Source organism: Haliotis rufescens, unplaced genomic scaffold (genome assembly GCF_023055435.1).
Source record: "Haliotis rufescens isolate VD_foot unplaced genomic scaffold, xgHalRufe1.0.p SCAF_2, whole genome shotgun sequence".
In the NCBI taxonomy this organism is placed as follows: domain Eukaryota; kingdom Metazoa; phylum Mollusca; class Gastropoda; order Lepetellida; family Haliotidae; genus Haliotis; species Haliotis rufescens.
Window position 1 is genome coordinate 43,903,359 of NW_025963890.1, and position 27,732 is coordinate 43,931,090.

Consider the following 27,732-nt stretch of genomic DNA (forward strand, 5'->3'; position numbering starts at 1 on the left):
AGTTCCCATGCATCACAATATATGTTAATTGGGAAATCTCGAATATGGATAAGACATTGTTTTGCATGTGGTCACAAACAAATGTGTCTTGTTGTAAGGGGATATTGCCTTGTTTTTTCGTCAAAATGTATTTGTTTATGGAACATTTTCTAATAACAAAAAAGGGCATTACGGCCATTTTGCTACAAATTGATGTGGCCAAATCAGTCTAAACTTTGCCGCAATGTTGGGTAAAGAGCCTATGTATTGATACAGTACACGTGTGTCTGCCCGTGGAGCTGAGGTCGGTGGTTCGATCCCCTTGACGCGTCATAACCGAATACCTATGGTACTTGTTGTTACCCTGGCTGGCGTTCTTTATCATGTAGAAAATAAATCGTATTCGATTCAGTGTTTCAACTTAATAATATTTGAAAAAATGGCGGTAACTTTAGACGTACACTGATCACCAGCCCCACTGTCTTTTTTTAAATAAATAATGAAAGCTTGTAAATTCACAACCTGGAGTTATGCCAGTGTTGTCCTACAAAAGTTGAAACAATGACGTGCACGTGTAGTTCCATAAAGCGACCTGACTTGTACGACTGGCGCAAGTCTGAAATAGACAGAGCCATGTTGTGCTATATCACCTGTTTTCGTGAAGAACAAGGATGCGACGCACCAAGCAGTCTTTAACCGAGTATTTGAAGTAGTGAGCATTCGTTACTCAAATGATTTCAGGAAGCTGAAACTCAGACATTTTGACAGGTTGATAACGTAAGGTAACAGCTAACAGGTGAGGTGAAATTGGGTTTAAATTGCACTTATATAGCGACGTTCATGCACGTGTGTGTGTTGTGTGTGTGGCTGTTTGTACTAGTCCGGACTGATGTCGATTTTATAGTGCTATCCCACTCAGACACCATGCCGCAGTTTAACATGAATACCCCACTCAGACACAGTATACTGACTTCGAGCCGAACAGTCCTTGTTTTAGCCCCTTAATGCCGAGCGCCAGACAGGGTAACAACTAGTACCATCTTTTAACGTGTTATGGAACCCCGGTCCCTTCGCATTCCGGGAGTACGTTCTATCACCAGACCACGGAGGCGATAACAACAGGAAAGCGAGGGAAATGTGGAGAAATATCTGAGGTGTGTTCAATTTAATTCATGTAATTAGTCTCTTATGAAGGCTGAACGAGAGACACTGTATTTGCCTGGCTCCTTTAAAAGCCTAAATATAGATAACGTCTCTTTCATTTCCATCCTATTTCCACAAATAATAATGTGATGTCGTGTTTCGTAACTGCCCGGGGTTCATGCCAAGAAAGGACCTACCTGAATTAAGACCTTCAATGATTAATAACTCACTTCTTGCAATCATCCACAACTCACAGTCCCTCTACAGAACGAACATCTAGTAACCGAATGTGTGAAGTTCAACACGAGTTCAACAATCCTTAATTACGTCAGATCAATAGCTATTTCTCGCACACAAAAAGCTTGGGTTGCTTCTTTTGCGAAACATCATCATCCCAACACATCCTTAGTATAAGTATAATGATGAGTCTTTACTGAGTGATGCAAGGAGCTTGCCCCAGGACGTGAGTCTCTCCTTTATTTGGTGTATTCTGCTCAACCGATAGTAACGTGCTAAACTACTTAAAAGTAACATGCATCATCACAGTTTTAACTGAACCCTTCAATTCCTGTCTTTGCTTCCTTCGTAACTGTGACCACAATCTTTAATATATAAATATTCTTATTACTTGCCCGTGAAGAGATCACCCGTTTAATAAACATACAGCTGTATTACACATTGTGTAATACCAAGACGCATGCTTATGTACACTCGGAACACGTTTCACGAACAAATATTGAAAGCTCTCAACATCCCTTGGCTTATTCAACGACATTGCGTATGGAGTTGATAGATCACTGAGAGGAGCTTATGCACACTCGATGACCCAAGCAACCTTGTTGCTAGGCTGACGTCACATGGCATTGTTTCGCCGATGGACCTTGCAACAAAATTCCACAATTTACGTCATCGGGTATTGTGACGTTATTGTAAAGTTTGAGGTGCAAGGCCCGTTCCACAAGGCGATCGTATTGTAGCGCAACGACAGTCGTTAGTCTAAGTTAAAGTATGTGAGTTGCGATTAGCCCTACGATAATTTTGTGGAACGGACGCCTGAATTCTAAAGGTGGACCGTTGTATGGTATTAAATTCAAAAGTTTCAACGTTTGACGTGTTTGAAGTATTATTCTGTTAAACTCAATTGGACTATGCCGTGGATCGTGTAGGTGTCAGCCTATTCATACTCAACAGTATAATTCTAAAAACGTTATCAATGGCAAGTAATAAATAAAATACTAAACTCGCTCCCGTGTAAAACCAATTTTATGAAACTCGTGAATAGTTGTGGTATCTGACTCGCTTTCGCTCGTCATATACCACAACTATTCAATCGTTTCATAAAATTGGTATTACACGAGAGCAAGTTTAGTATTCTATAAATACATAATACTGTTAAGATCATTAATTTTGAATGGTCCCTTCATATACTTTCCACAGCTATCTGCCCTTTATGCCATGTGGAATTTGTTTCGTCAGAAATCCTAGACTGGTTATTCTCTTGCATTGACAATATATATTTACTTGAACTGGGTCTCTGCTCCTGCTGGTGGACTGTTTGTTTTGTTTGTTTGTTTGTTGTTTAACGCCGCACTCAGCAATATTCTAGCTATATGACGGCGGTCTGTGAATAATAATGTCTGGGACAGACAATCCAGTGATTGACATCCTGAGCATCGATCCACACAATTGGGATACGATGACATGTATCACAGGAGTCCGTATCTAAAAATAGACGCTCTCATGCATATTCATGACCATCTCCACACGCGAGCCCGAACGGTTTTGGGCTCGCGTGTGGAGATGGTCATGAATATGCATGAGGGTGTCTATTTTTAGATACGGATCCTGTGCATGTATGAACCAAGTCAGCGAGCCTTACCACCCGATCCCGTTAGTCGCCTTTTACGACAAGCCTAGTCGCCTTTTACGGCAAGCATGGGTTGCTGAAGACCTATTCTACCCCGGATTTTTTACGGGTCGCTGGTGGACTGCAGTCCCCGGGTGTCATCATAAGCTCAGAAGCGTTTATCTGTGCTGTGTCATCTACAAAAGAAATGTTTGGGCCACGACTGTGTTGCAAAATGAATATATTTCTTCACGTTTTTCTTTACTTTTCAAGCAGTAAAATCTCTGCACTTGTACAAAGCAGACGTTATTCAAAATTAACATTCCGTTTTTTATTAGTTTCAACAAAATCAGTAATGGTACTCTCGTGTCACTGGATTTTCTGGTTCATCGATCACTTGATTGACTGGTTTGTTTACAGGCTTCATCGCATGGCAGGCGTACTGCTGTGCTGCGTCAGGCAATAAATACAAACCTTTTTACGCAAATTGTATGAATGGCGGGTGCTACCGATGGGGCAAGACATGATGGCCATGATCGCGAACACCAGGTGTCATCATTGATTTGCAGTGGTCTATTCATATCATTTCTACAGCTATTTGCCCTCTACGTCAAGTGGAATATGCTTCGGCAGAAAATCTAGACTTGCCTTAACAATTTATATTTAGTCATGTAAAAACTGTATGGAAAAAACCTTGACGTTCTGATTTTTGTTCCTTCTGAATTTGGTGATAATTAGAGTCGAAGGATCCGGAAACGAAGCACAACAATGTGAGGCCAAAGTAGTTGTCTCTTATATTTAGTCCAGACAGTGTAATTAGTGTCCTGTGTGAAACTGAGACACTATCTCTGGGTTACCGAGGAATCATTAACTGTGGTTGGTTGGTTTGTTGTTTAACGCCGCACTCAGCAATATTACAGCTATATGACGGCTGTCTGTAAAATAATCGAGTCTGGACCAGACAATCCAGTGATTGACAACATGAGCATCGATCCAAGCAATTGGGACCGATGACATGCACCAACCAAGTCACCGAGCCTGACCACCCGATCCTGTTAGTCGCCTTTTACGAAAAGCATAGTCGCTTTTTATGGCAAGCATGGGTTGCTGAAGACCTATTCTACCCCGGCTCTTCACGGGTTCATTAACTGTGGACTGATATTATACTATAATTGGAATTGGACTATAGTGGTGGTTTAATTACTTGAATCAAACTTGCTCAGACTTCCAACTAACCCCAGCCTGATCCCCCTTGAATGCCCTGGCTCTGCTCGCCGACAACCACTGTTCCACAATAATCAAATACTAGAGAATTCCTCAGGCTTTTTAGTGGGATAAGGCGATATAAAACCTGATTCACTCTATCATTCAATTTGATAAGGAATTATAACAGTAAATCACGTGAGAGCTTAATTGTATAACTAAGGGTGTACAACGAATAAACATGCGTGTACCATATAGTCAAATATTTATTTTGCAATCTCCTCTAAGATGAGACGAGTATCCATTTCTGATCCTTCACTTCATAATGTTCAAAATGTTCAAAAGCACAAACGTATATTTCAAAGCATGTGTCAAAATAAAAACAAAACTCAAACAAATTGTGCAACATTTCATTATTTTTGTAAACTGTTCAGACATCACTTGATTAGAAATATCCCGGGACTCCGGAAAGACAGCCTTGCTGTGGTTATCGTTCTGGTGAATTAAATCAGCCGAGCTGTTTTATTCTGTATGGGGCACGAGGTTCGATGTCCGTGTTATTCTAGCACATTAGGCAGACTGTTGTATGTGGCATTAATATTGCCTGGTCAATGTGAAACCGAATATACGCGGTTGTCGTCACTTTCAGACAACCATAAAGTATACAGTTATACTGTATTTTCTTCCCGAATGTAGAACGAGAAAGCCATCGATGGTTGAAGGAAATGAGTGATTCAGTGTGTCATATCTGACAATCGTTTATATTTTATGACTTGCCAACTAAATGTGTTACTTAAGAAATGGTTCCTTTAATCTCCACATTTAGGTCAGCTTTCCTACAACGATGTTTCAAATTTAAATCCTTCTAAAAGGGTCCGAACAATCGGCGACATGACATTAAATAATGTCACTTAAGATATTTCGTCTACGTAAGAAAATATTTCCATTTTGGAACTTGAACGCTCCCAATTGCCCCATCGTAGTCACAATAAATCGGGCATTGCTACTAACGCAGGTCCACAAGGATGAAACGAGTTAATTCCAGAGTTGTCTGTCCCTGGAAGCGGAATGGTGAAAAGTAATTACTTTGTATGACAAGTGGACTTATTAATAAGTTGGTTCTAGGTTGAAGGGCCGCTTGACACCATTGGGTATAAATGATTTCCTGGACGGAGTAACACTGTTCCTCTCTGGCCACGTCTCAAGTGAAATAAGTTGAGTGCAACTACAACAGACTATAGTCTGTTCTACAACGTCCAGAGGAATATATAGCTATTCGTATGAATACTTTGAAGCCGTATCAAATGCAGCTTATCCATGTACGTATTAATTAACACGCATTGACATGTATCGCAAATATGCTTTTCAAAACCGATTATCCCTTCTCGTTCTGGAAGCATCAGCTTCGTGCAATCTACTTGATGAAAGTGGTAACATATGGTTAAGAAGCAGAAACAAGGTGATAACGTACCTTATTGCCATTCCTTCGCTTCGCCTATGAGGTGATGCACTAATATATTGTTATCCAAAATTGGCTTCCAGAGGACATATCGTTTAGGTTGAATAAGCGACATCTCCTGAAGATGTCGATGCAATAAAACTGCTGCACAATGCTTTGCATGCCATTCGAATACCATGACGTTACAGTCAAATCACATCACTCATCTGCCTGCCACTGAAGCTGGTTATCTGTACATTTTACACTGCTTATTAATGATTAAGAACTAAAATAGTTGGACGAATTATTTTTGTTGGTAAATATAATCTTACCTTCGTGTCTGTTATCAAATATATCAACATTCGTCGATAAAATCAGGTTTGTAACTACAAGCAACTTTTATAAGTTTTTTCGCAACATGAATACATGTACTTGCCATCTCAACCGGCATCAACTGGTACTGGTGATGTGGTTGCTTAAGAGAGGCTATCAGACTCTAGAAGCCTATAATAGCATTACCTCCCGTCGTCAAAAACTATGCTGTTATAAATGGTATCGAAACTTGTTTACGCACTGTAAAAGAACATTGCTATTTTTAATCAATCTAATTATTCCCGATACTAATTGACCTGACAATAAAAAAAATCAATTATCAATCATAAATATATGCAGTTATATAGATTTTGGTAAACCTCGCATAATAATTTAAATCTCATGATAGATCAAATTCATAGTATAATAAATAAATAAACATTAATACTCCTTGATGGTATAACCACACAGAGGAGACGTACGAAATGAACCTTGGAAGGGGTATAGATATATGACAGAGTAGAGGAGGAACGATTGATAATATAGATCTTTCACACAGCACGACGCGCACGTCAGTGCAAGCAAGAAGAATAACTACCTTTTCATCCTATACCAAGGTACATGTCCACCGAAAATCATTTTCACGTTTTACGATTCTCTGTATCTAGTTGTAAAGAAGGCTATCGCTAGGGGGCTGGGTGAAATTGCCTGTGTTATAGTGTGTCATTGGATTGTAATATAGCATGTCATTGACTGTCAACTACTTCGCGCCCGAGCCTACAATCAATACACCGTGCTAGGCTGCAGCATTGAAACCTAGACACGTTCTCGCCTCATGTCACGGGAAAATGAAATCATTGACAACAGTTGACGGGAACATTGTAGCCGACAATAGCCTCAGTAAAAGTGATTGGAAAGTCTGTAGTTAGCACAGAATTAGATAAATGACTCGCGGTGGTATGGAACTTTGAAATATTAAACTGAGCTTCTGACAAATAGAACATGCATTTTGAGTCTATTCTAAAAGCCTATCGCTATTTCATAAAAAGCTATTTTGATCTGGATATTGATTAACAGTCGTTCGTAATATTGTGGTTATAAACGTTCATACAGATTTGACAAATTGTGCGTTTCGTAGTCGGCCTTAATTGTAGCGGTATCTTCACGCTGGAACGTCAAAAAAAGGTCAGTTGGGTGTTTTGGGGTTATATAGCCCATTCATTAATAACGTTTTTTTAATTACTCATGAGGGTCAACCAACTGTAAATGGTCTTATTCACGCTATCTGAAATATGTTAGCTTACCAATGACTTGGGATATTTTCTCTGTTCATGCTGCATTCATACTCGGACATAAACTAGGGATATTAGACAATAATAGATGATTACAGAGGTACAAGAGGTATCGAGGGATGGTAATGGATAGATAAGAAAGGGGGTGACCAAGTGTTACATGTTGGCTGTATATTCTGGGGATGCAAACAACCAAGACAGACGAAAGGGGAGTAAAAATATGAACGTTTCAGATGACCAAAGCAACAATGGGTCATGTCACCGACGATTGGTCAAGTATTCGTGTATACAACATGGCTTGGTCCGAATCAATATCCCCGTGACAGTTTGAGGGAGTCTTGGCCACTCTCCTTGCAGCGCCTGGCCTGGTTCGGGTGGCCTTTGACGTCGGCGTATACGTCTCCCGATCACTTGTTCTACAGGGGAAGGTCAGGACTCGTGGCTGGCAAATACTATCTGTTGATGTTTTACTGCTGGGCGGATAGTCCCTTACGATAGTGCACGGTGGGCACGAGCTCAATCGAATCAAAGAACAAGCGTGAACTAATATGACGCAACTATTGGCGTCAGTCGATTGTCTCGGTAATGCTGTCCAGCGACCCTTCAATGGACAATGTGCAATGGCGTTCTAGCAGTCATAGCGATTCCGTTGCATACCCAACCCCAAATCTGAAATGTCGTCTTGCGTTTACGTTCGCATGACGTTCGCACTTTGTTCGCATGACGTTCACATGACATTCACATGACTTTCGCATGACGTTCGCATGACATTCACATGACGTTCGCGTTAGTACACACCGACTCACTTTCTCTCACTCTCCCTATCTCATTTTCTCTCTCTCCCTCACTCTCTCTCTCTCTCCCTCACACACACTCTCTCTCTCTCCGTTCTTATTTTGTATTGGTATTTCCTTCTACACAAATATATGTAGATTCACGTATGCACACGCAACGCGTAGTATTGCTTGCGAGTATGGGGCCAAGGGTGTCCCTGGTCGTATGACTTGATGTACATTCTCTTAAAATCATTATTTTACCAAAAATTCTTGTCATTGATTAGTCTCTCAAAACGTGTCTTTTCTTTTCAGACTGTGTGTGTCATCGTCTCCATCCTGACCCTGACTGCCATTTCTATAGAACGATGGTTTGCCATTTGCCATCCTTTGTCTTTCAAGGAAACGAAAACACGAGTGATCATGGCGCTTATTTCCATCTGGGTGACAGCGCAACTTGCCGCAATACCCAGACTGTTTATAATGACGGAGAATAACGACCCGATGATACCCCGCAATCTAACCGTGCTGCTTACATCGTGTTCTCCTGTAGCTGCCATGAAAACATTTGCCTTTCACTACGAACTTTTTGTGTTTGCAACTTTCTACATTCTCCCTATCATCGCTATGGGATATACATATGCTAAAATCGCCTTGTGTTTGTGGTCAAGCATGAAAGCTGGGCAGCTGACTGGTAAGTTTCGTTGCGAGGAGGGAAGGGTGGTCACTGTAAGCTACTATTCAGTGCTTCAAGAAAGGTCATCGAGTGTTCACCCTTCAACAGTAGTGCATTATGAAAACTCGTAGTTAATCACGACATATCATGAGATAATTTTTGGATTTGAAGCTTTCACGATATACGGCTTTTCAATTGGACGGCACAATTTGACGTTCATACGTTTTTCACGAGAACGTGTTTTCACGACCCACCCTAGTGAACAAAATGAAGGAATCCACATACAAATTTTAATAATCGTAGTATCGACTCGACCCGTGTCTAGGCTGACAGTGATAACTAACAGCAATCTATGAATTTACCTTTGTGTCTATTTGACACGTCGCAAGCTCCGACGTTCATACAGTTTGGCCTTCACTCTATGAAGGTTCATACTCCAATGAACTCACACAAAGTGAAAGTCAATTCTAAAATATAATTGTATGAAAATTTGCTGTGTCGTCAGCATATTTAGGGTGATCGTAAAAAATCACTCTTATTTAGTCTCATTTTCAGAAACTGCATACAAAGCCAATATTACCCGTGTGCGTTTCCGTATCATGAATATCATGTATAAAATTGTAGTTTGCTAGTCTTTTGTTATTTCGAATATATGATTTAAAGGTACGGAAACACATGAGGATAATAATACCTGTATCATATAACATTATTCAAATAAGACGTAATTTCTCTCAGTGAAGAAGCTTTAGAACCGCGTTATATAGTGCCAAATGACATGTAGCCATCGTTCTTGCCATGTTTCGGCGACACATTGAAAAACCCCTATTCTAAATATACTGGAAACGATAATCAATAATGATAGTTTATTGAGAAAGAAGGCATCGCATCGCTTGAAAATACGTCCTGTCATGTTTATCGGATTATCGCATCGATAAGACATTCTAGCATTTATATGATAAACATGATAATACGTCGTGTGACATTTCTTCTTTGCTGACAAAACACGAGCTGGGATTCGAACACGCGAACAGCGAATCTTGCCGCGGCTGCCTCTGCACACGACTTGTATGGCTTCAGGCCAAAATTGTCGTGTAGGCTGCTAGCGCAGCTGTGTGAGGTTCTGTTAACACTGACAGGATTTCATAATAAAGTCTCGAGTACCCACTAGACGGAACGCGGTTCTCCTACTGGTCTCAAGTGGAGTTAAGTGCTCGCAGTCGAATACATACAGAATTAAATTAGAGTTGTTTGAACATATTATGCAATGAACTACCTCTGCATTCGACACATGTAGACATCACCGACTACACCAACATATGTGTTCTCGCTCAATTTGTTCCGAGGACTTACCAACGATGATCAAAACACCGAATCAGGTGATTTCAGTAGTCATTACCTCTAACCTACACACAGTCTTTGACTCGACACGTCACAGGTCCAAGCTTGGTGCGGACGGAACATGCACATTGTGTAGCAGCGTCTGACATTTCTGGAATGCCTGGAGTGTTTGGATTACTCTTCTCTAATTTTGTGGGCTGAGTATGCCATTGTCCTTCAAAGACAAAGAGATTCTCACTGATGTCACTTCTTACAACGTCATTACCTTATTTGAGACGTCATATACTTGTTTGATGGTTTTTTGCCTGAGGATGAAGCTAGATTCTGGACGAGAGCATCTCCAGTGTCATCATCATTTTGAAAAAAGGCAAACACGCTTTGAAGTTCTATACATGGTCTTCAAAGCATGTGTCGACATTGATTTAAACATTCAATTATAATCCATGCCTATAAACGCTGAAAATACAAACAAGAATGTTGACCTTTGTCAAATTGTAAGAACTTTGAAGAGTATATGCATATGCTGCAGAACGAGTTTTCAATGCTTTTTGAAAACTGTTTATTTTGTGCCGGTATTTAACTCAAGTAGTCAGTGTCAAAATATATGGTAGTGGGTGATCATGAAAAGAGAATATTTTAGAGAAAACCAATTAAAACGACAGCCACATTTTAACATACAATACATAACTTCTCTTTCGAGTATATATGTTCCATAGAAACATATCTCATTTCAAGATTTTTTACATCATATTACACCTACTAGGCTAATTCAAATTTAACGAGAATTAACAAACAGTTATTTGACAGCATTGCGTTAAGTAAGTGAGGGATCGATAAACTGTGGCTGTTCTATTCATCAGCTAGCATGTAGCTGTTGGCGTCATTAGAAGGAGTTTAAAGTTAGTATGAACATATATCATCGCTTCAGCTCCCGTTATTTTTTTCAGAGGGTTCCCAAAACGCCGTCGCGTCGCAAGTGCGTGCCCGTCGTCGCATTGCAAAGATGTTGATTGTCGTGGTCGTTGTGTTCATCCTGTGTTTCCTGCCTGTGTACACCTGGAATATAATCAGGTTGAGTGTTGCTATTAATCCAATGATGGATTTTACAAATGAGCTTGAATTTCACAGATGAACATTACTGCTGGGACGTGAGATTGTTATACTTTATCCTAGACCAACTAAGCACATCCTGAACCCGTGAAGATCCGGATAAGAATAGGTAATAAACAACCCATGCTTGCCGTAAAAGGCGACTAACGGGATCGGGTGGTTGATGCATGCCATGGCATCCCAATTCCGTGGATTGATGCTTATAATATCAATCACTGGATTATCTGGTCCAGACTCGATTATTCAAAGACCGCCGGCATAGTGCTAAGTGCGGCGTTAAACAACAAACAAACAAACAAACTAACAGTACATCCTGATCACCTGTATGAAGGTAACTCTTAAACCCCATCGACCGCCTTCGTGGTCTTGTAGAGCGTCAGCCCGGAGAGCGGAAGGTCCGGGGTTCGATCCCCGGCCGCGTCATACCAAAAGACGTTACAAAGATGGTATTTGTTGTTACCCTGTCTGGCGCTCGGCATTAGGGGCTAAAGCAAGGACTGGTCGGCTCGGAGTCAGTATACTGTGTCTGAGTGGGGTATTCATGTTAAACTGCGGCATGGTATCTCAGTGTGCTAGCACTTTAAATCGACATCAGTCCGGACTAGTACAAGCAGCCACACACATACACGTGCATGCACGTCGCTATATAGGTGCAATAATCTTGGACGCGACGTCAAACCCAATTTCACCTCGCCTTAAACACCATCAAGCTAATACACTCCACTGTACTGTTTCAGGATGTCCATACATGACATGGATTACTATATCGGCCCTACTACTATATCTATACTGACTCTGACCGGACACTGGCTCGTCTATTTCAACAGTGCCATTAACCCTATGATCTACAACTTCATGAGCGGTAAGCGTTACTCAATAAGTTGCTTTGTATTGCCTGTTATTTCGTTGTTTTGTCTTCTAATTCCTATGACATAAAACTGAATTTCTTTTAGATCATACTGGAATCTATGAGTGAGTGAGTCAGTTGGGTTTAACGCCGCTTTTAACAGTATTCCAGTTACATCACGACGTGTCAGCTTAATGTGAAACCCACGAGCACGGGTATAGTGCTGACAAACATAGAAGCATAATTGAGGCGAACCGTGATTCGAACCCACAATCATAGGTTTCTGGCGTGCCCAAGGGACGCAACTCTGCACAGCGAATCGCGGCGCCTTAGACGACTGGGCCACCCGTGACCCCCCTGGAATCTATGAACGTGACTAACACCAGGTATCATCACCAATTGATGTTTATAAATATACAAAGTCAACGCCAGAGATTAGGCAGTCTCGATTATCCGACGAAACAGATTCCATTGGACACCAGGAACTCGCGAAAAGGGTATCGAAGTCCTGTCCTACCGGTAACACCTGCATAAAATAAATGTGTTTGTTCCTGGTCGACACACAGCAGTACTCCTGCCATACATAAACAGATGCTTATGATAAAGTCGGAATCAGCAGTTATGGAAATACCACACGCTCATAAACAATGTACTTTCTAAGCAATTTCGATGACACTTCGTTGAAGCGAACCCCTTTAACTCTATCTATCGCTGAAATTATGTAACATTCAATCAGGAATCCTTGCGCTAGGTCTGCTCTCCAGTTTAAAACTAAGGGTCATCCATAGTTCGAATCCTCGTTCACCCCGATTATGTTTTAAGGTTTGTTAGCACATTACCCGTGCTCGTGGCTTTCACCAAGTTGTAAATGTGAGACCTGCATCACTTCGGTTTTCCTCCCATATTAAGCTGACACGCCGTTATACAACTGGAACGCGGTTAAAAGCGACGTTAAACCCACTGTCACTCACTCAAAGAACTCTTGTTTCACTGTAGCTGGGGCGGTGGGGTAGCCTAGTAGTAAGCGTTCGCTCGTCACGCCGAAGACCAGGGTTCGATTCCCCGCATTGGTACAATGTGTTAAAAACCCATTTCTGGTGTCCCCCGGCGTGATATCGCTGGAATATTGCTACAAGCGGCGTAAAACAATACTCACTCACTCACTGAAGCTTGTTATATTTCAGGCAAGTTCCGGAAAGAGTTCCGTACTGCATGTTCCTGCTGGATTACCACGTGTGCAAGAAGGGGCAAAAGTTCGTACACCAACCGTGAGTCCTCCGTTTGACCGGAAGTGGACAGGAACTTCTGGCAGCCATCTTTATCGAACGGAAACGGCGAATTTCATTATATCTAAAAACCATTCCAAATTGTGTGTTTGCAAATATTTCAATACATCGTCAAACACGGAGGTTTCAAGATGGTTTATCGACTCACTTCACCGACTTTGCAGTCGCTGCTGATGTTATTAGAACTTTGTGATCATATTACGTGTCACAAGATGGTGCTGGGGATGAGGGTGTTAGATTACACAATAAGCCCAAATGTTATCTCACAACTTGTATTCCACGTTTTCAATAATTATATCAAATTATATTTATCAACTCAGATAATGTATGTAAGAAGCTACCGGTTTGTAGAAAATACTTCAGAAACATATCAAATGTAACCAAAACAAGTATGAGTCGATGACGCTTAAAACGACGTTTCAATTGCAAGGAACATTCCTGTATTTAATATTCCATACGCCTGATGCATGATAGCTTTTTTACCTGAGTATGACTCCAACAGACTTGATTTGAGGTTTGCTTTGTCAGGTTTTTGGCAGTGAGAAATAAACCGTTTATTACAGCAGTCAAAATGTTTCGATATTATAACTAACTCAGATTGAAATGCTTTTTGATTATATTTGTAGAATACCCTGGTGTAACGGTACATCAAATTATTGACGCATTGCGGTTGTCTATGGGCCGATGGTGATATATCAGTGACATGTAGAAATATTAAAAGTGGCTCTCGATGGAAACAAACATAATTAACAAACATATTTGTAACCTTTACTTTACTTAGCCTCCAGAAGACATTACTATCCCTTAAATCTTCATCAAGCTCCCATCTCGTCAAATACAGCATTAGGTATTGTTTAAAAGTAATCATGGGTAGTTGTGTCACATGTCAAATCATTCTATTCTTCTTCAGTGACACAGGTAGGCTAACACTTGACCTGAGCTTTTGAAAATCACTGTTTTAACAGTATAAAATTATTATTGTGTTATTGTATAATAGTATAAAAACAATCAACCATTCTCCCTATACTTTGCAACTGGTGCTATCCCCCTTATTCTCATATATAAAGGCATTAGACACACACACACACACACACACACACACCACACACACACGTACACGCACGCACACACACACACACACACACACACACACACACACACACACACACACACACACAAAAACACACACAAAAACACATGCACACTATTAAAATATATAAGCCCTACCTTGAGACTTTGGAAGCAGTTGCAACTGGCTTCATGTCAAGAAAATTGTATCTCTTCTGAAATATCTTTTAACAGATTTACAATCCGTCCACTGAACCATGATGCTTAAAACACACTTTTTCCTTATATGAACGACATGAACTAAGGTCAATTTGATTTTACATGTTTCTTCGAATACTCTTTACAACTGAGAATTGAGGCCTACAGAATCCTGTGATTTGACGATTTTTACAAAATGTGCCTTTTTAAGTTGTTTTAATTTCGTTCCTAGCTCAGAAATTGATGCAAATATTTCGTATTGAAATAATACAACCAACATCAAGTTATGAATATATTTTTCAGACGAACTGGAACCATTATCCTCAAAGAGGTACGTAGCCAGTTTCCGTGTGTTTCTAATAAATATTGTAACCTCTCTTCTTGAAACAAAAAAAGGATAAGAGTTTAGGTTATTAAATATGTGGACGTTGGCATGATAACATGTTTCTCAGAATCGTTGTCAGTAGTCTCACTCAAAACATTAATTATTACTAATATATCCCAGTAGCTCCGGGGCCCCTATCAAAAGCAAACCAGATATTAATGAATCCTAGTTGATCTAGAAATAGCCCAACCTGATACTGACCATACACGGCCTTCGGTCTGTCTGTGATATCCCAATGATTATGATTATGAATATGATTATTATTATATAAATGCTGACTTGTGGTACATGCAGTTTCATGGCGTACTGTCTGTAGTTTGTTAAAGTTATCAAAGACTTTTTGCCTACTAGATTTCACCTGAGGTAAGCAAAAACAGATGACCCGTTTCATTAGCTTACCATTCAAATTGAAACAAATAGATAGAGTAGTGCTAGTAGCTGCCTAGAAATAAACATTTCTGTTTACATGGTACCTTCCTTGTTGTTTGGAGTGTAAATGTGTTCACGGGCAGTGACGTAAATCGTGTCTAGCATTCGATGACTTTGACGTGTAATGCTGGCTCATTCAAGAGGAAATTTCGAAATTTCATCTCGTTTTGCTCTTAATGTGCAAACATCTCTCCAGAGCATGTTCAAGACGCTGCGTTTGTTTGGTTGATGTTTACTGTTGTCCTTTGTTTAAGTGAATAATTTGTTACGGCATCACATGTACATATGGTTGACGATTTCGAATAAACGAATCCAAGTAATTTTCCGTTGTGTTTTGAAGGGTGTTACATTTCATTTCTGATATTGTGTTCTGCATTTCGTGTATGTGCATACATTCATATCCCCACAAGTCGTTCATTAGTTGGTACATATATTCACAAGGTGATATGGTATCATATAAAATATGTAAGGGCAATGCAAAATCATCCCGGAAAAATACACATATTACTATCCCAATGGAGTTTGATAACATCTAAACGACAGCATCTTACCCTGGCTCTTTATAAAAGGGATAACAATTCCGAAGACCAGCCTCATTTGGGGAATTTTTCTGGATGAAACTGACACTCTGTGATGTAATAAAACGTTGTTCAAAGCAACGATAAACCAAACTCACTTGGTAGGGTAGGGTAGGGTAGGGTAGGGTAGGGTAGGGTAGGGTAGGGTAGGGTAAAGGGTAGACACAAAGACATGGATGAGCACAGATATTGTATCTACTGCATGTGCATTGCACTATGCTCTCAAGGTATAGAATTCCTGCTTTGCGCAGTTGTATGATGTTGTTTTACATGTTGTTGGATTTAATGACATATTTCATCTGGAAGGGACGTTAGGCCATCCTTCTCTTGTTCTCTCATGCTATTCCTATCTTAAAGTTGTGTGTGTCTTCTCCTGTCATGTACATTGTGATTGTGGAATGCTCTGTCTTCTCTCCTTGTATATCACTGGCATGGCCAAGTCTCGCTATGCATCTTAATGTTTTGGCTTGTGTCGTGAGAAACAGCATGCCAAATCTGGTGTTATAATCTACAGTTTCGTTTGGTTTAATCAAGACATCCTTGATTACTATTTGACTTACTTGCTTATTATATATATGCCCCATTTATGGCATATAGAATTATTTTTTTTAAGTGAATATATGTTTCGTTTTAACAAGTAACACCATACTAATAAAATCACTGTAGACGATACCTTTTGCAATAAAGCTTCCACGAAACAAATACTTGATGTGACACACTTACTAAAAGGAAAGCAAATCACAATACATTATAGTCCATACAGTATATGTTTTCAAAGCTGATTGTACTAAACGGCAAAACTATAGCGCTTGATGTGTTTGTCTGGTATTCGATAGCATCATGTGTTACTTTCAGCGGTCAACGATACAGAGTGGGAGAGTATGACTCATCGGATGTCAGTCGCGTAAAGACATCAGTCACAGAAGCCTGATACCTTCAGTCGGGAGTACAGGACAACCACAGACGGAACCGTGTGGTCCTCCAGCCTAACGCACGACCGTTCCGGTAATATACTTGGTGTAAACAGGAAGATACAATGCTGAAGTGTGTTTCGAGGATAATTGAAGTATCGTTTTCCATAAGGAGAGAACATGATGCACTTGTGACAAACGTAAAGAAGGTTCTCATTAAAAGTCCAGTTTGTGATCGAACTGTCGTCCACACACCCATAAAACAATTGACGTTGCTCAATGTACATTTTACCCTGTCGACTGAAATGCGTACGGCCATAGGTTCATTAAGGAAGTGCCTGTATCTTTCTGAAACAGAGAATTACCGGTCGATGGAACCAGTAAAGAAGAGGCCTATACTTGAATCCGCGAACGAACAGGAATGTGTGACAAAGGTACATTATCAATTCACTATATCATAACATTGTATCTGTAGTGATAAGTGAGCATGCCCTAAGAACGATATTTTGACAGTGCTACTGGTCCGACTGACGAACTAGGCAGATATTTCTTAAATACGCGATACGACAGGGATGGTGTTCGAGATAATATAATCAAAAATCCAATTTTCTGCACCTGGTGAGCCCTTCATCTTGCTTTGATGTGATGCTACATAGCTGCATCTTCACGTGTATATTGAACATATAAACAAAACTGTAACCCACTTTTCGTTATTGTATATATGGATTATGATTGTGTGAAAACCTGCTGCACTAATACATGGGCTACTCATATAAACTACTGACGGAATATAAAAACCCCTCAAAAGTAACTATCATATACAAAGATAAAGAGAGGCAAAGTGAAGCGTTTTATGTGCATGGGATCAACAAGAATGCTACACAATTCTAGCGTCCTTCACACTGCTGTAACTCATATTCAAAGAGGGATGAATATAGCCAGACAATTCGCTTCGACAAACAAAAATTACCAGGGAGAGTTACAAACAAACAAAAACTTAAGAAACAAATAAGATATTTCGAGGGGGTCATTCGCCAAGCAAAATTCTAGGGCACTGTTAAGTAGAAGAAATTAGAGGACGTTTGAATTGTGTGCTTCTAAAAATATTATATTAAAGGTATGTCACATTTGTCTTTGCCTCTATATTGGTGTTCCTGTCAAGAGGATTAATGTGAAGTGGAACGATTTACATGTAAAATGAACAAACGTACGCGTCATTTGGTTCGTTAATCATTGTAATCTATAATGCACTCCAATTAATGAAGTGGGGTGGTCGGGGAGCCTAGTGGTTAAAGCGTTCGCTCGTCACGCCGAAGATCAGGGTTCGATTCCCGACATGAGCACAATGTGTAAAGCCCATTTCTGGTGTGCCCCGCCGTGATATTGCTGGAATATTGCTAAAAGCGGCGTAAAACAATACTCATTCACTTAATTACTAAAGTTTCTATGTTTGACGTCATTACATGATAATCACATCGTTTTGCTATAGAACTATATATCCTGCACAACACGTGCAAGCAATACACAACAGGACCATGCTTCAGTGTGTATAATAATACCGCCATATATATATGTTGGTAATGAATAACAATCATTGTTGTCTTGTGACGTCACGGTTTGCTTTCGTACATCGGTTAATGACCAGTGTTTTTCTGCAGGTCGCTAAATATGACATTTACAGAGACACTAATTATGTACATATGTTGATAATTTTACAGGTGTGGGACATTCGTAAAAGTCTGAACCATGAACTTCAAACGATTTATAGATATTGGTATGTACAAAATGGAAACGTATTAATGTTTTGTTGTTAAAGGTTTACCTGTCTGAACTTCAACGCTGTTTGCTAGCTTTTGTAAGCGCATTGAGTCATGTTGACAATTAAATCCAAGCTATTTTATCGTTCAAATGTATTTTTCTTGGATATATACGCGTTCAGTGAAATGTGACAGTTTCGTTTGAATGTAACCGTGCGATATATTTATTAAACCGTTTATGAAAACTGTGTTTTGTTATGTCTATACAAATATATGAAGCAAGTAGCATCCCATACACCATGGATTGGTGGAACCAACAGGTATTGAGCTTCTTACCACAGTCTCCAATGATTGTTGTATTGCATACTATGAAGTAAGTCACAATATCGGTTGTACCGTGAAGATCCGGGGTAGAATATGTCTTCAGCAACCCATGTTTGCCGTAAAGGACGACTATGCTTGTCATAAGAGGCGACTAACGGGATCAGGTGGTCAAGTGACGGCTGTAGATAATCGAGTCTTGACCAGACATTCCAGTGATTGATATCATGAGCATCGATCAACGGAAATGGGTGAGGTGAAATGGGGTTTTATTGCACTTATATAGCGACGTACATGCACGTGTATGTATGTGTGTGGCTTGCTTACTGAGATGCCATGCCGCAGATTAACATGAATACCCCACTCAGACACAGTATACTGACTCCGAGCCGACCAATCCTTGTTTAAGCCCCTTAATGCCGAGCGCCAGACAGGGTAACAACAAGTACCATCTGTTAACGTCTTTTGGTATGACGCGGTCGGGGATCGAACCCCGGACCTTCCGCTCTCTCTCCGCGCTGACGCTCTACCACTACACCACGGAGGCGGTTCAGTCTCCAATGATTGTTGTATTGCATACTATGAAGTAAGTCACAATATCGGTTGCACCGGGAGGATCCGGGGTAGAATAGGTCTTCAGCAACCCATACTTGCCGTAAAAGGCAACTATGCTTGTCATAATTAAGAGGCGAATAACGGGATCGGGGGGTCAAGTTCGCTGACTTGGTTAATGCATGTCATCAATCCCATTTCCGTGGATCGATGCTCATGACATCAATCACTGGAATGTCTGGTGCAGACTCGATTATCTACAGACCGCCGTCACAGCTGGAATATTGCTGAGTGCGGCGTTAAACAACAAAACAAAACACAATATCGGTTGACACCTCATGTAATAATATCTTAAACTATCAATTTCTCTTATCGTGTGTTGTAATTGTAGATACTTGTAACCTTATTTCATGTCGTGTGGTTTCTGTATTTAAATGAATGTATTTTAAGTGATAGTGATTGGATATCATTGTATTCTGACAGATACAAGCAGGTTAATTTAGTGATTACCACTTCATCAGAGAATTGATGACATTTTACCTAAAAGGGCCAGTCAACTATTCTGAGTGAGTGAGTGAGTTGGGTTTAACGCCGCTTTTAACAGTATTCCAGTTATATCACGACGTGTCAGCTTAATGTGGGAGGAAAGCCCGAAGTGATGCAGGTCTCAGACGTTTACCACTTCGGTGAAACCCACGAGCACGGGTATGGTGCTGACAAACCTAGAAACATAATCGGGGCGAACCGGGATTCGAACCCACAATCATAGGTTTTTTGGCGTGCCTAAGGGACGCACCTCTGCACAGCGAATCGCGGCGCCTTAGACGAATGGGCCACCCGTGCCCCCCAACTATTCTGAAGTTTGGTACCAAACTGGTCAACATCTAAACTACGTGTAGTAACTTGTTTGATAGGCATTACTTAAAAGTTGACGGGTGACAAGGTAGACTCGGTTTTATGGATAACAACTTCTTTAATACTGTAAAAAGCGACGTTTTTGTATGGATCCTTATTTCGTTGTCAAGCAGGTCTTGTAAATGCAGTAATTATGACCGGGGGGAGACCCGGGTGATGTTTTGCTTCAAAATAATTGCTAATTGCTTTCGATCTAATGTCGCCACAAGTTTAACATTTTTATAACTAATTAAAGTTTAAAAAATGCAAGCATGTCACTTGTCATAATCAACTTTTATTTTTTTTCTAAAGGATCCCCACATTTGACTCTTTTAGTATGGTAAAAAGTGCCCATATCATTTCCACCATTTTCTTGACATTATCAGCGTTCATACTGACTCCTTGTAGCAAACTGTGCACAGTGAACGATGACGAAGGGTATTATCACTGATATGGTTAAGATACAGGGGGTGAGATTCCTCACACGTATGTCGCACGAGGTTGACCTCGATATTAATTGAATAACCGTAACCGTAACGGGTGAGGTGAGGTGAGGTGAGGTGAGGTGAGGTGAGGTGAGGTGAGGTGAGATGGGGTTTAACGTCGCGTCCAAGATTATTGCACTTATATAGCGACGTGCATGTACGTGTGTGTGTTTGTGTGGCTGCTTGTACTAGTCCGGACTGATGCCGATTTATAGTGCTAGCCCACTGAGATACCATGCCGCATAAATACCCCACTCAGACACAACATACTGACTCCGAGCCGACCTGTCCTTGTTTTAGCCCTTTATGCCGAGCGCCAGACAGAGTACCAACAAGTACCATCTTTTAACGTGTTTTGGTATGACGCGGTCGGGGATCGAACCCCGGACCTTCCGCTCTCCGGGCGGACGCTCTACCACTAGACCACGGAGGCGGTCCATAACCGTAACACTGGAACTACCTTTTTCATTTTTAAGTCACGAGACGTCGTCCCCTTTACAAACCTTTTACTATTACGAGACAGAACTGAGGAATCTCATGAAAACGAGAGACATTTACAAACACTTTTTGAAGCAAGACAAGATAGTCACACGCATCAAATTCGCTTTGCATTCTATGTTAGTTATACATAGAGCTGCTACACACATTATATATTTTCCAGGATCGCCTCCGTGGTCCAGTGGTAGAGCGTCCATCCGGAGAGTGGAAGATCCGGGGTTTGATCCCCGGCCGGGTCATACCAAAATACCTTAAACGATGGTACTTGTTGTTACCCTGTCTGGCGCTCGGCATTAAGGAGTTAAAACAAGGACTGGTCGGCTCGGATACAGTATACTGTGTCCGAGTGGGGTATTCATGCTAAGCTGCGGGATGGTATCTCCGTTGGCTACCACTGTAAATCGGCATTAGTTCGGACGAGTACAAGAAGCCACACACCCACACACGTGATTGCACATCGCTAAATAAGAGCAATAATTTTGCACGCGACGTTAAACTCCTTTTCACCTCACCTCTTTTTTCCATGTACGATATGTTTCCTTCTCCCAAAATGGTACGGACAGAATATAAATTCAGCTGAAAGATCAAGGAACCAAACCGTTTTGATTTGCCACGCCGGGATTCTGGCGGTGCGAGTGACCGACTGGTGGTCCGAGAATGAAAGCTTGGTGCTATCTGATTTTTTAAGTTTCCTTACAGTTGCCCTGCTTACTAACAACAAAGCGCTTGAATTACCATCCGTTGAAGAAATTTCATAAATAAAGATCTTGAGCGTTGCTGCTGTTGAGCGTTGGGCAAACACAACGGCAGGAACATTTTGTTAATGCGTATGCATAGAAATGTCAACAATGCTCAACAATGCGAAACCAGATTTGCAACCGGTTTCGATTTGGTCCATTAACGAATGAAAGTTGTTATATTTACACTTAAATACACGTTTAACGCGGTTTATAAATACAATACCACACTCATTCTCATTTGATGCCGGTTTTACGAAACTCGTGATACCTTAAAAAGTCCACTCGTTTCGTAAAAGTGGTATCTAACCAGAGTATGTGAAGTATTCGGTATTTATTACTTGCCCGTGAAGAAATACAGCTGTATTACACATTGTGTAATACCAAAACGCGTGCTTATGTACTCTCGGAACACGTTTCACGAACAAATATTGAAAGCTCTCAACATCCCTTGGCTTATTCAATGACATTGCGTGTGGCGTTGATAGATCACTGAGAGGAGCTTATGCACACTCGATGACCTCAGCAACATTGTTTCGCCGATGGATCTTGCAACAAAATTCCACAAATTTCGTCATCGAGTATTGTGACGTTATTGTAAACTTTGAGGTGCAAGGCCCGTTCCACAAGGCGATCGTATTGTAGCGAAACGACAGTCGTTAGTCTAAGTTAAAGTATGTGAGTTGCGATAGTCTTAGCCCTACGATAATTATGTGAATTCTATAGGTGGACCGTTGTATGGTATTAAATGCATAGGTTTCAACTTTTGACGTGTTTGAAGTATTATTCTGTTAAACTCAATTGGATTATGCCGTGGATCGTGTAGATGTCAGCCTATTCATACTCAAAAGTATAATTCAAAAAACGTTTTAAATGGCAAGTAATAAATAAAATACGAAACTCGCTCCCGTGTAAAACCAATTTTATGAAACTCGTGAATATATATAATACATGGTCATATCTAAATATCCTTATCTCAAAGACTGGAAGGTCATGTCGTTACAAGGTCCTGAACGCTTATAGAATTGAACATTTATTTCTGGCATGGTTATATTACCAAGAAATGCTTTCCGAACGAAGGGAAATGAGATAGGCCTCTAGGGTTGATTTTGGCTCCACCAATGCTCTAATATGACCATCAAATACCATTTGATCAATTATTGCTAAAATCCGCCTCGCGTACATTGTGACGCACTCCAGTCGTGTAACCAGTAGTACGTCAAGGTTGGCCCGTGTACCGACGCTGTGTGTCTTCACTCTGTGTGATGGAAAACGAACACTCCTCTGTAATTTAAGAGGATTAGCACTTGGCACCAGAAGCCTTAGACCTATCAAGGTGTGTTCCAGTAGAAAAAAATCGATTTCCGCGCAAGTCTAAAACTCACCAGGCGAAGCCCACGGCTGTAACGATGCATGCCTTGCGTGTTTGCTTTTATCCCAAATAATACCACGATGTCATTTGGAAATTTACTCTTACCAAAATCAATGGTGTTAAGAATTGGACGTCTTACGAAGTGAAACTAACAGATATAAGCAAATATTTTAATCACTGAGTATAAAGCACTGTGAGATACGACGAGAATGCAGTATCAAGCCCCAAGACGCTCAGTTTAGTGGTGAGATGAGATTAAATGTGCAATGTTGAAATACGAGTGAGTGAGATGCGTATATAAAGTAAAAGGGCAATGACTTTCACAAATATGTGATGATTCCTATCTCAGGCAGCAATGCAACAACTTTATGAGGGCGATCTTTACACATCGCCAATCGGTGACTGAAAGTATGAGTAGTGACCAAGGCCATCGGAACACAGCAATACACATAATTAGGAAGTCAACGGGCCGGGCCCAAGGTATTCCAGTCAGCCCTTATCTCAAACAAGACATAACTGGCACATACACCTAAAACGTTGATCATATGACCCTATTATAAACGAGGTGTAGCAGAAAAGTTCTGTTCCCAACTATGATGGACTTCGTTGATGGAATCGGTTGCTAATTATTTTTCGACACAATCCCTCCGACGTCTACCTGGACCCTGGATCCCATTGATGGAGAAAGCTTCCACCCTCCCATCAATGGTCTGACCTTTCAGAATATAACCAACCTGTGGTATTGCTTTTGAATACCAGAATGCCAGCGCCATTACCTTGCCATACTATGGAACAGACTTTGCCTTCTTTGTAGATGTTTCCTAGGTTGTATAGTGACTGATCCAGACTCATCCAGGGTTATAAATCTCTCACCAAAATCAGTTAGGTCTGTTTCAAAAACAAATTCTCACGAAAAATGAACGTGGAGCGTTTCTGAGTTGGGAGTCAGAAGATTCAGAGTCTGAAGCTGAAACGTTTCTCTTGCCCAATTCAATCTTCAGAATATTCCCAACTCTCTCGTTTGAGATGCCTACAGTAGTGGCTATGTGACCTGAGGCGAGTCGTCATCAATAATCATATCATTTCCTTTGTGCGAACAACTGAAGGTCTTCCTGATTTTTTCGAGACTCCCTGTTCCCCTCTTGAACTCCGCCGACTACTTCTCTGAACAGTGGAAAGGAAGGAGCATCATCCTATAAAAGTGACGGCGGTAGCCAGTCATGCCGATTTCCATCAACCGAGAATATTATAAAGTCACGTTGATGCCTGCAGAAATGTGCTGCCTGGTTGTGTATTGGTTCAAATGCAGCTGTGCGTAAGGGGAGTATTGTAAGTTATTCAAGCATACTGTTAAGGGGTCACTATACATCTTTCAAAGTTAGACTCAGAACATTTCTGGCAACCCGTCTTACGAACATTGTGAAGCAGCCAGTATCATTAACCTCTAAGACGGGTACAAAAGCCATCTTCCTAACATGGAGGTTTAGACAAGTCAGTGGATAATACGTAACCCAGATCAAACAACCAATATGTAACCAGACACGCACGGCGAGATTAAACTTACATTTACGCTTTAGAGAGCCTCATGTGGTATTATTATTATTATTATTATTATTATTATCATACGACGTTGTAAAGAATGATGAATAGCAAACACCTATTGTTATCAGTGATTATCAGTTATCCACTCTTACAATTTTCAACGATAATTTGCCTTTTACGCCGAATGGATTCTGTTTCGGCAGATACTCGAATTAATTATTCTCTGGCGTTGATATATATTGGTATATTCAAGAGAAAGGTAATCAGGAACCCATAACGCCATTATATCAACAATCTGCCTCACTGTCTTCATGGATCTCATAGCATACTTACCACTCTAATCTATTATCCAACTTGTGTCAAGACATTAACTGTGTTGGTTGGTTTGGTTGGTTGTTGTTTAACGCCACACTCAGCAATATTCCAGCTGTATGACGGCGGTCTGTAGATAATCGAGTCTGGACCAGACAATTCAGTGATTAATATCATGTGCATAGATCCACGCAATTGGGATCGATGACATACATCAACCAAGTCAGCGAGCCTTACCACCCGATCCCGTTAGTCGCCTCAAGCACAGTCACCATTTACTGCAAGCATATTGGTTGCTGAAGACCTATGCTACTCCGGATCTTCACGGGTCTAATTGTGTTGGCATGAATCTGATCATATTAGTCAACCATTATCCATTCTTATATAATAAGAGCTGTTTCACAACTGAACACTAGACACGCCAGGAAAACTCGTAAAAATGAGATTCTTTACCGCTTTCTGGTGAGAGGATCTGGCGTTCCGATAACAAGCAAGAAGCCCTTTCTTGAGAAACCTTCATCAGTTCGTTCCCATTCACATGCAGTTATTTGTGGCACCCTCCAGCGGTCAAGTGCCCATTACACAACTCGACCACGGTGTGTCAAGAAGAAGGAACATAGCCGCAACAAGGCAGAGATCACGTCCATGTGTTATGTGATGTAAGGGATTTAGTTGGAGGATCATAGGCCAGGTGTGCGGTACAATATTGGACAGAAATCTATATAGGGATCAATATTCCGCTCGTCGCGTTGGGAGATCACTCCGGGCAGATAACCCGTTGACAGCACATCACTCTCGTAGCAGATATCCAAATCTCTGCCTGTGGATCTACTGATTACCAGTCAACACATTTCATAGGTTGAAATTATGTTCTTGCTAAATGCGATCCGATCAGATCGATGAAGTTCGCAGTGCTGAAATATATTAACTTTAAATGTCCTCGATTTTCACTTCTTCCAGCAAATCGATGTTTAAATTGCATCAGAACGGTTCTGCCGTGATTATCAGAAATGATTTGGAAATACATCGTACTGCACATTGCATATGCAAAATATATACTCCCCAAAAGTGTTAGGGATCTTGAAATGTAAATGTTGTGATCGGTCGTAAGTATAAAGATCAGCTTTCAAAATTGCCTGTTACAGAACGATTTCGGAACGTGAATATAACGCCCAACACAGTCTGAACATTGCACGTTGACTATGTAATTCGTGTGTGCGCTTGGTTGGGATCATTTGTATATTTTGACTCTACAGTGAAAGGGGGTCAAATCGTACTGAGCCATTAGTTTGGTCGATTTTCATTCACCACAGTAACACGTAAGCTCTCTAATTTTGCTTTAATGTATTATTGCGATCAGAATGGGAATGCATCGTCCAAACATGTTGAACGCCTAAGGGATACAGGCATGCTTTAAACTCACCCATAGGCAGCCAATAAGTTTAATGTTCTCAGTCCGTGATTTGCAAACTTGGGAACAGGTTTCTGTAGAAACAACACGTCAAGTAAATGAGCCCAAACAACCAATCAAATCACTGGTTACTTGTGCCAGGCCACCAGGGCTCAAGTTACCAGGGCTCAAGTTACCAGGGCTCAAGTTACCAGGGCTCAAACTGGCTTATATAGGCGCTACCAATACATACTCTAGGTACACACTGCAGATGTGTATGGGAAAACAGTATGAGTGCTTTATATAAAGCGGTGTAAATGTAATGTTATTAAAAATAACAACTGTCTGGTCATTTGTTTGATTTATATTTTATGATAACAAATTCATTGACAAAGCCAGTACCTGGAAACATGAGAGTGCGACACGCAATAAACGAGGAGTAGTTTAAACTCAATTAACAATGTCAATACCCGGTGTGAGTACCTCTTGCGTTGCTACATCGGGGCAGAAGAGGTGCATTAAAGACACCAAATAATTGATAACAGCCCAGTGGATTTTGTTCAAAATGTTAACCATGCATGTTAAAATGCCGACTAGTTCAGTTCCAGTCGTAGGCGTCGCGCCATCTCATCCCAGACATGGTCTAGGAGGGATAGGTCTGAAGAAACATCCGGCAATGGCAGATCAAAAAATGTTATGCTGCATCAAAATATATGTTGCAACACGTGCTCCATGTATTTTCCTGTTGCTACGCCTTTCAAATTGCCATTAACAATGATGAGTTGTGTTCTCCAAGGAATTGTGATGCCACCCCATACCATTACTGTTCCACCCTCAAACTGACGGCGTTGAGTATCGCAAGCATCGTTAAAACGTTCGCCTGGACGCATGATGACCCTTGCACTACCATGAGAGCTGTCCAGATGAAACCTCCACTCAGCTGTGAAAAATATACTGCCCTCGTACTATACTGTCTGCACCAAACTGGGCGTGCCTGGCGATTTGCACGACGTCATGGCCGGATGTTTTGCTCCAGCAACCTGTTGCGTACGGTTCTGCC

General features: G+C 40.9%; 1 protein-coding gene across 2 annotated transcripts in view; it reads left to right on the forward strand.

Moving 5' to 3' along the window:
• LOC124153055 (orexin receptor type 2-like) overlaps positions 1–18,814 on the forward strand; it is a 53,615-nt gene extending 34,801 nt beyond the window's left edge. The window contains exons 2-8 of one of the 2 annotated variants that reach the window (XM_046526173.2): positions 8,302–8,680; positions 10,948–11,071; positions 11,848–11,972; positions 13,142–13,225; positions 14,813–14,840; positions 15,246–15,257; positions 16,757–18,814. In XM_046526173.2, the coding sequence (XP_046382129.1) occupies positions 8,302–8,680; positions 10,948–11,071; positions 11,848–11,972; positions 13,142–13,225; positions 14,813–14,840; positions 15,246–15,257; positions 16,757–16,832 (828 nt within the window). In that variant the 3' untranslated portion in view covers positions 16,833–18,814. The remainder of the gene's footprint in view (positions 1–8,301; positions 8,681–10,947; positions 11,072–11,847; positions 11,973–13,141; positions 13,226–14,812; positions 14,841–15,245; positions 15,258–16,756) is intronic. The other variant, XM_046526174.2, reaches the window with a different exon arrangement.
• The last annotated feature ends 8,918 nt before the right edge of the window (positions 18,815–27,732 follow it).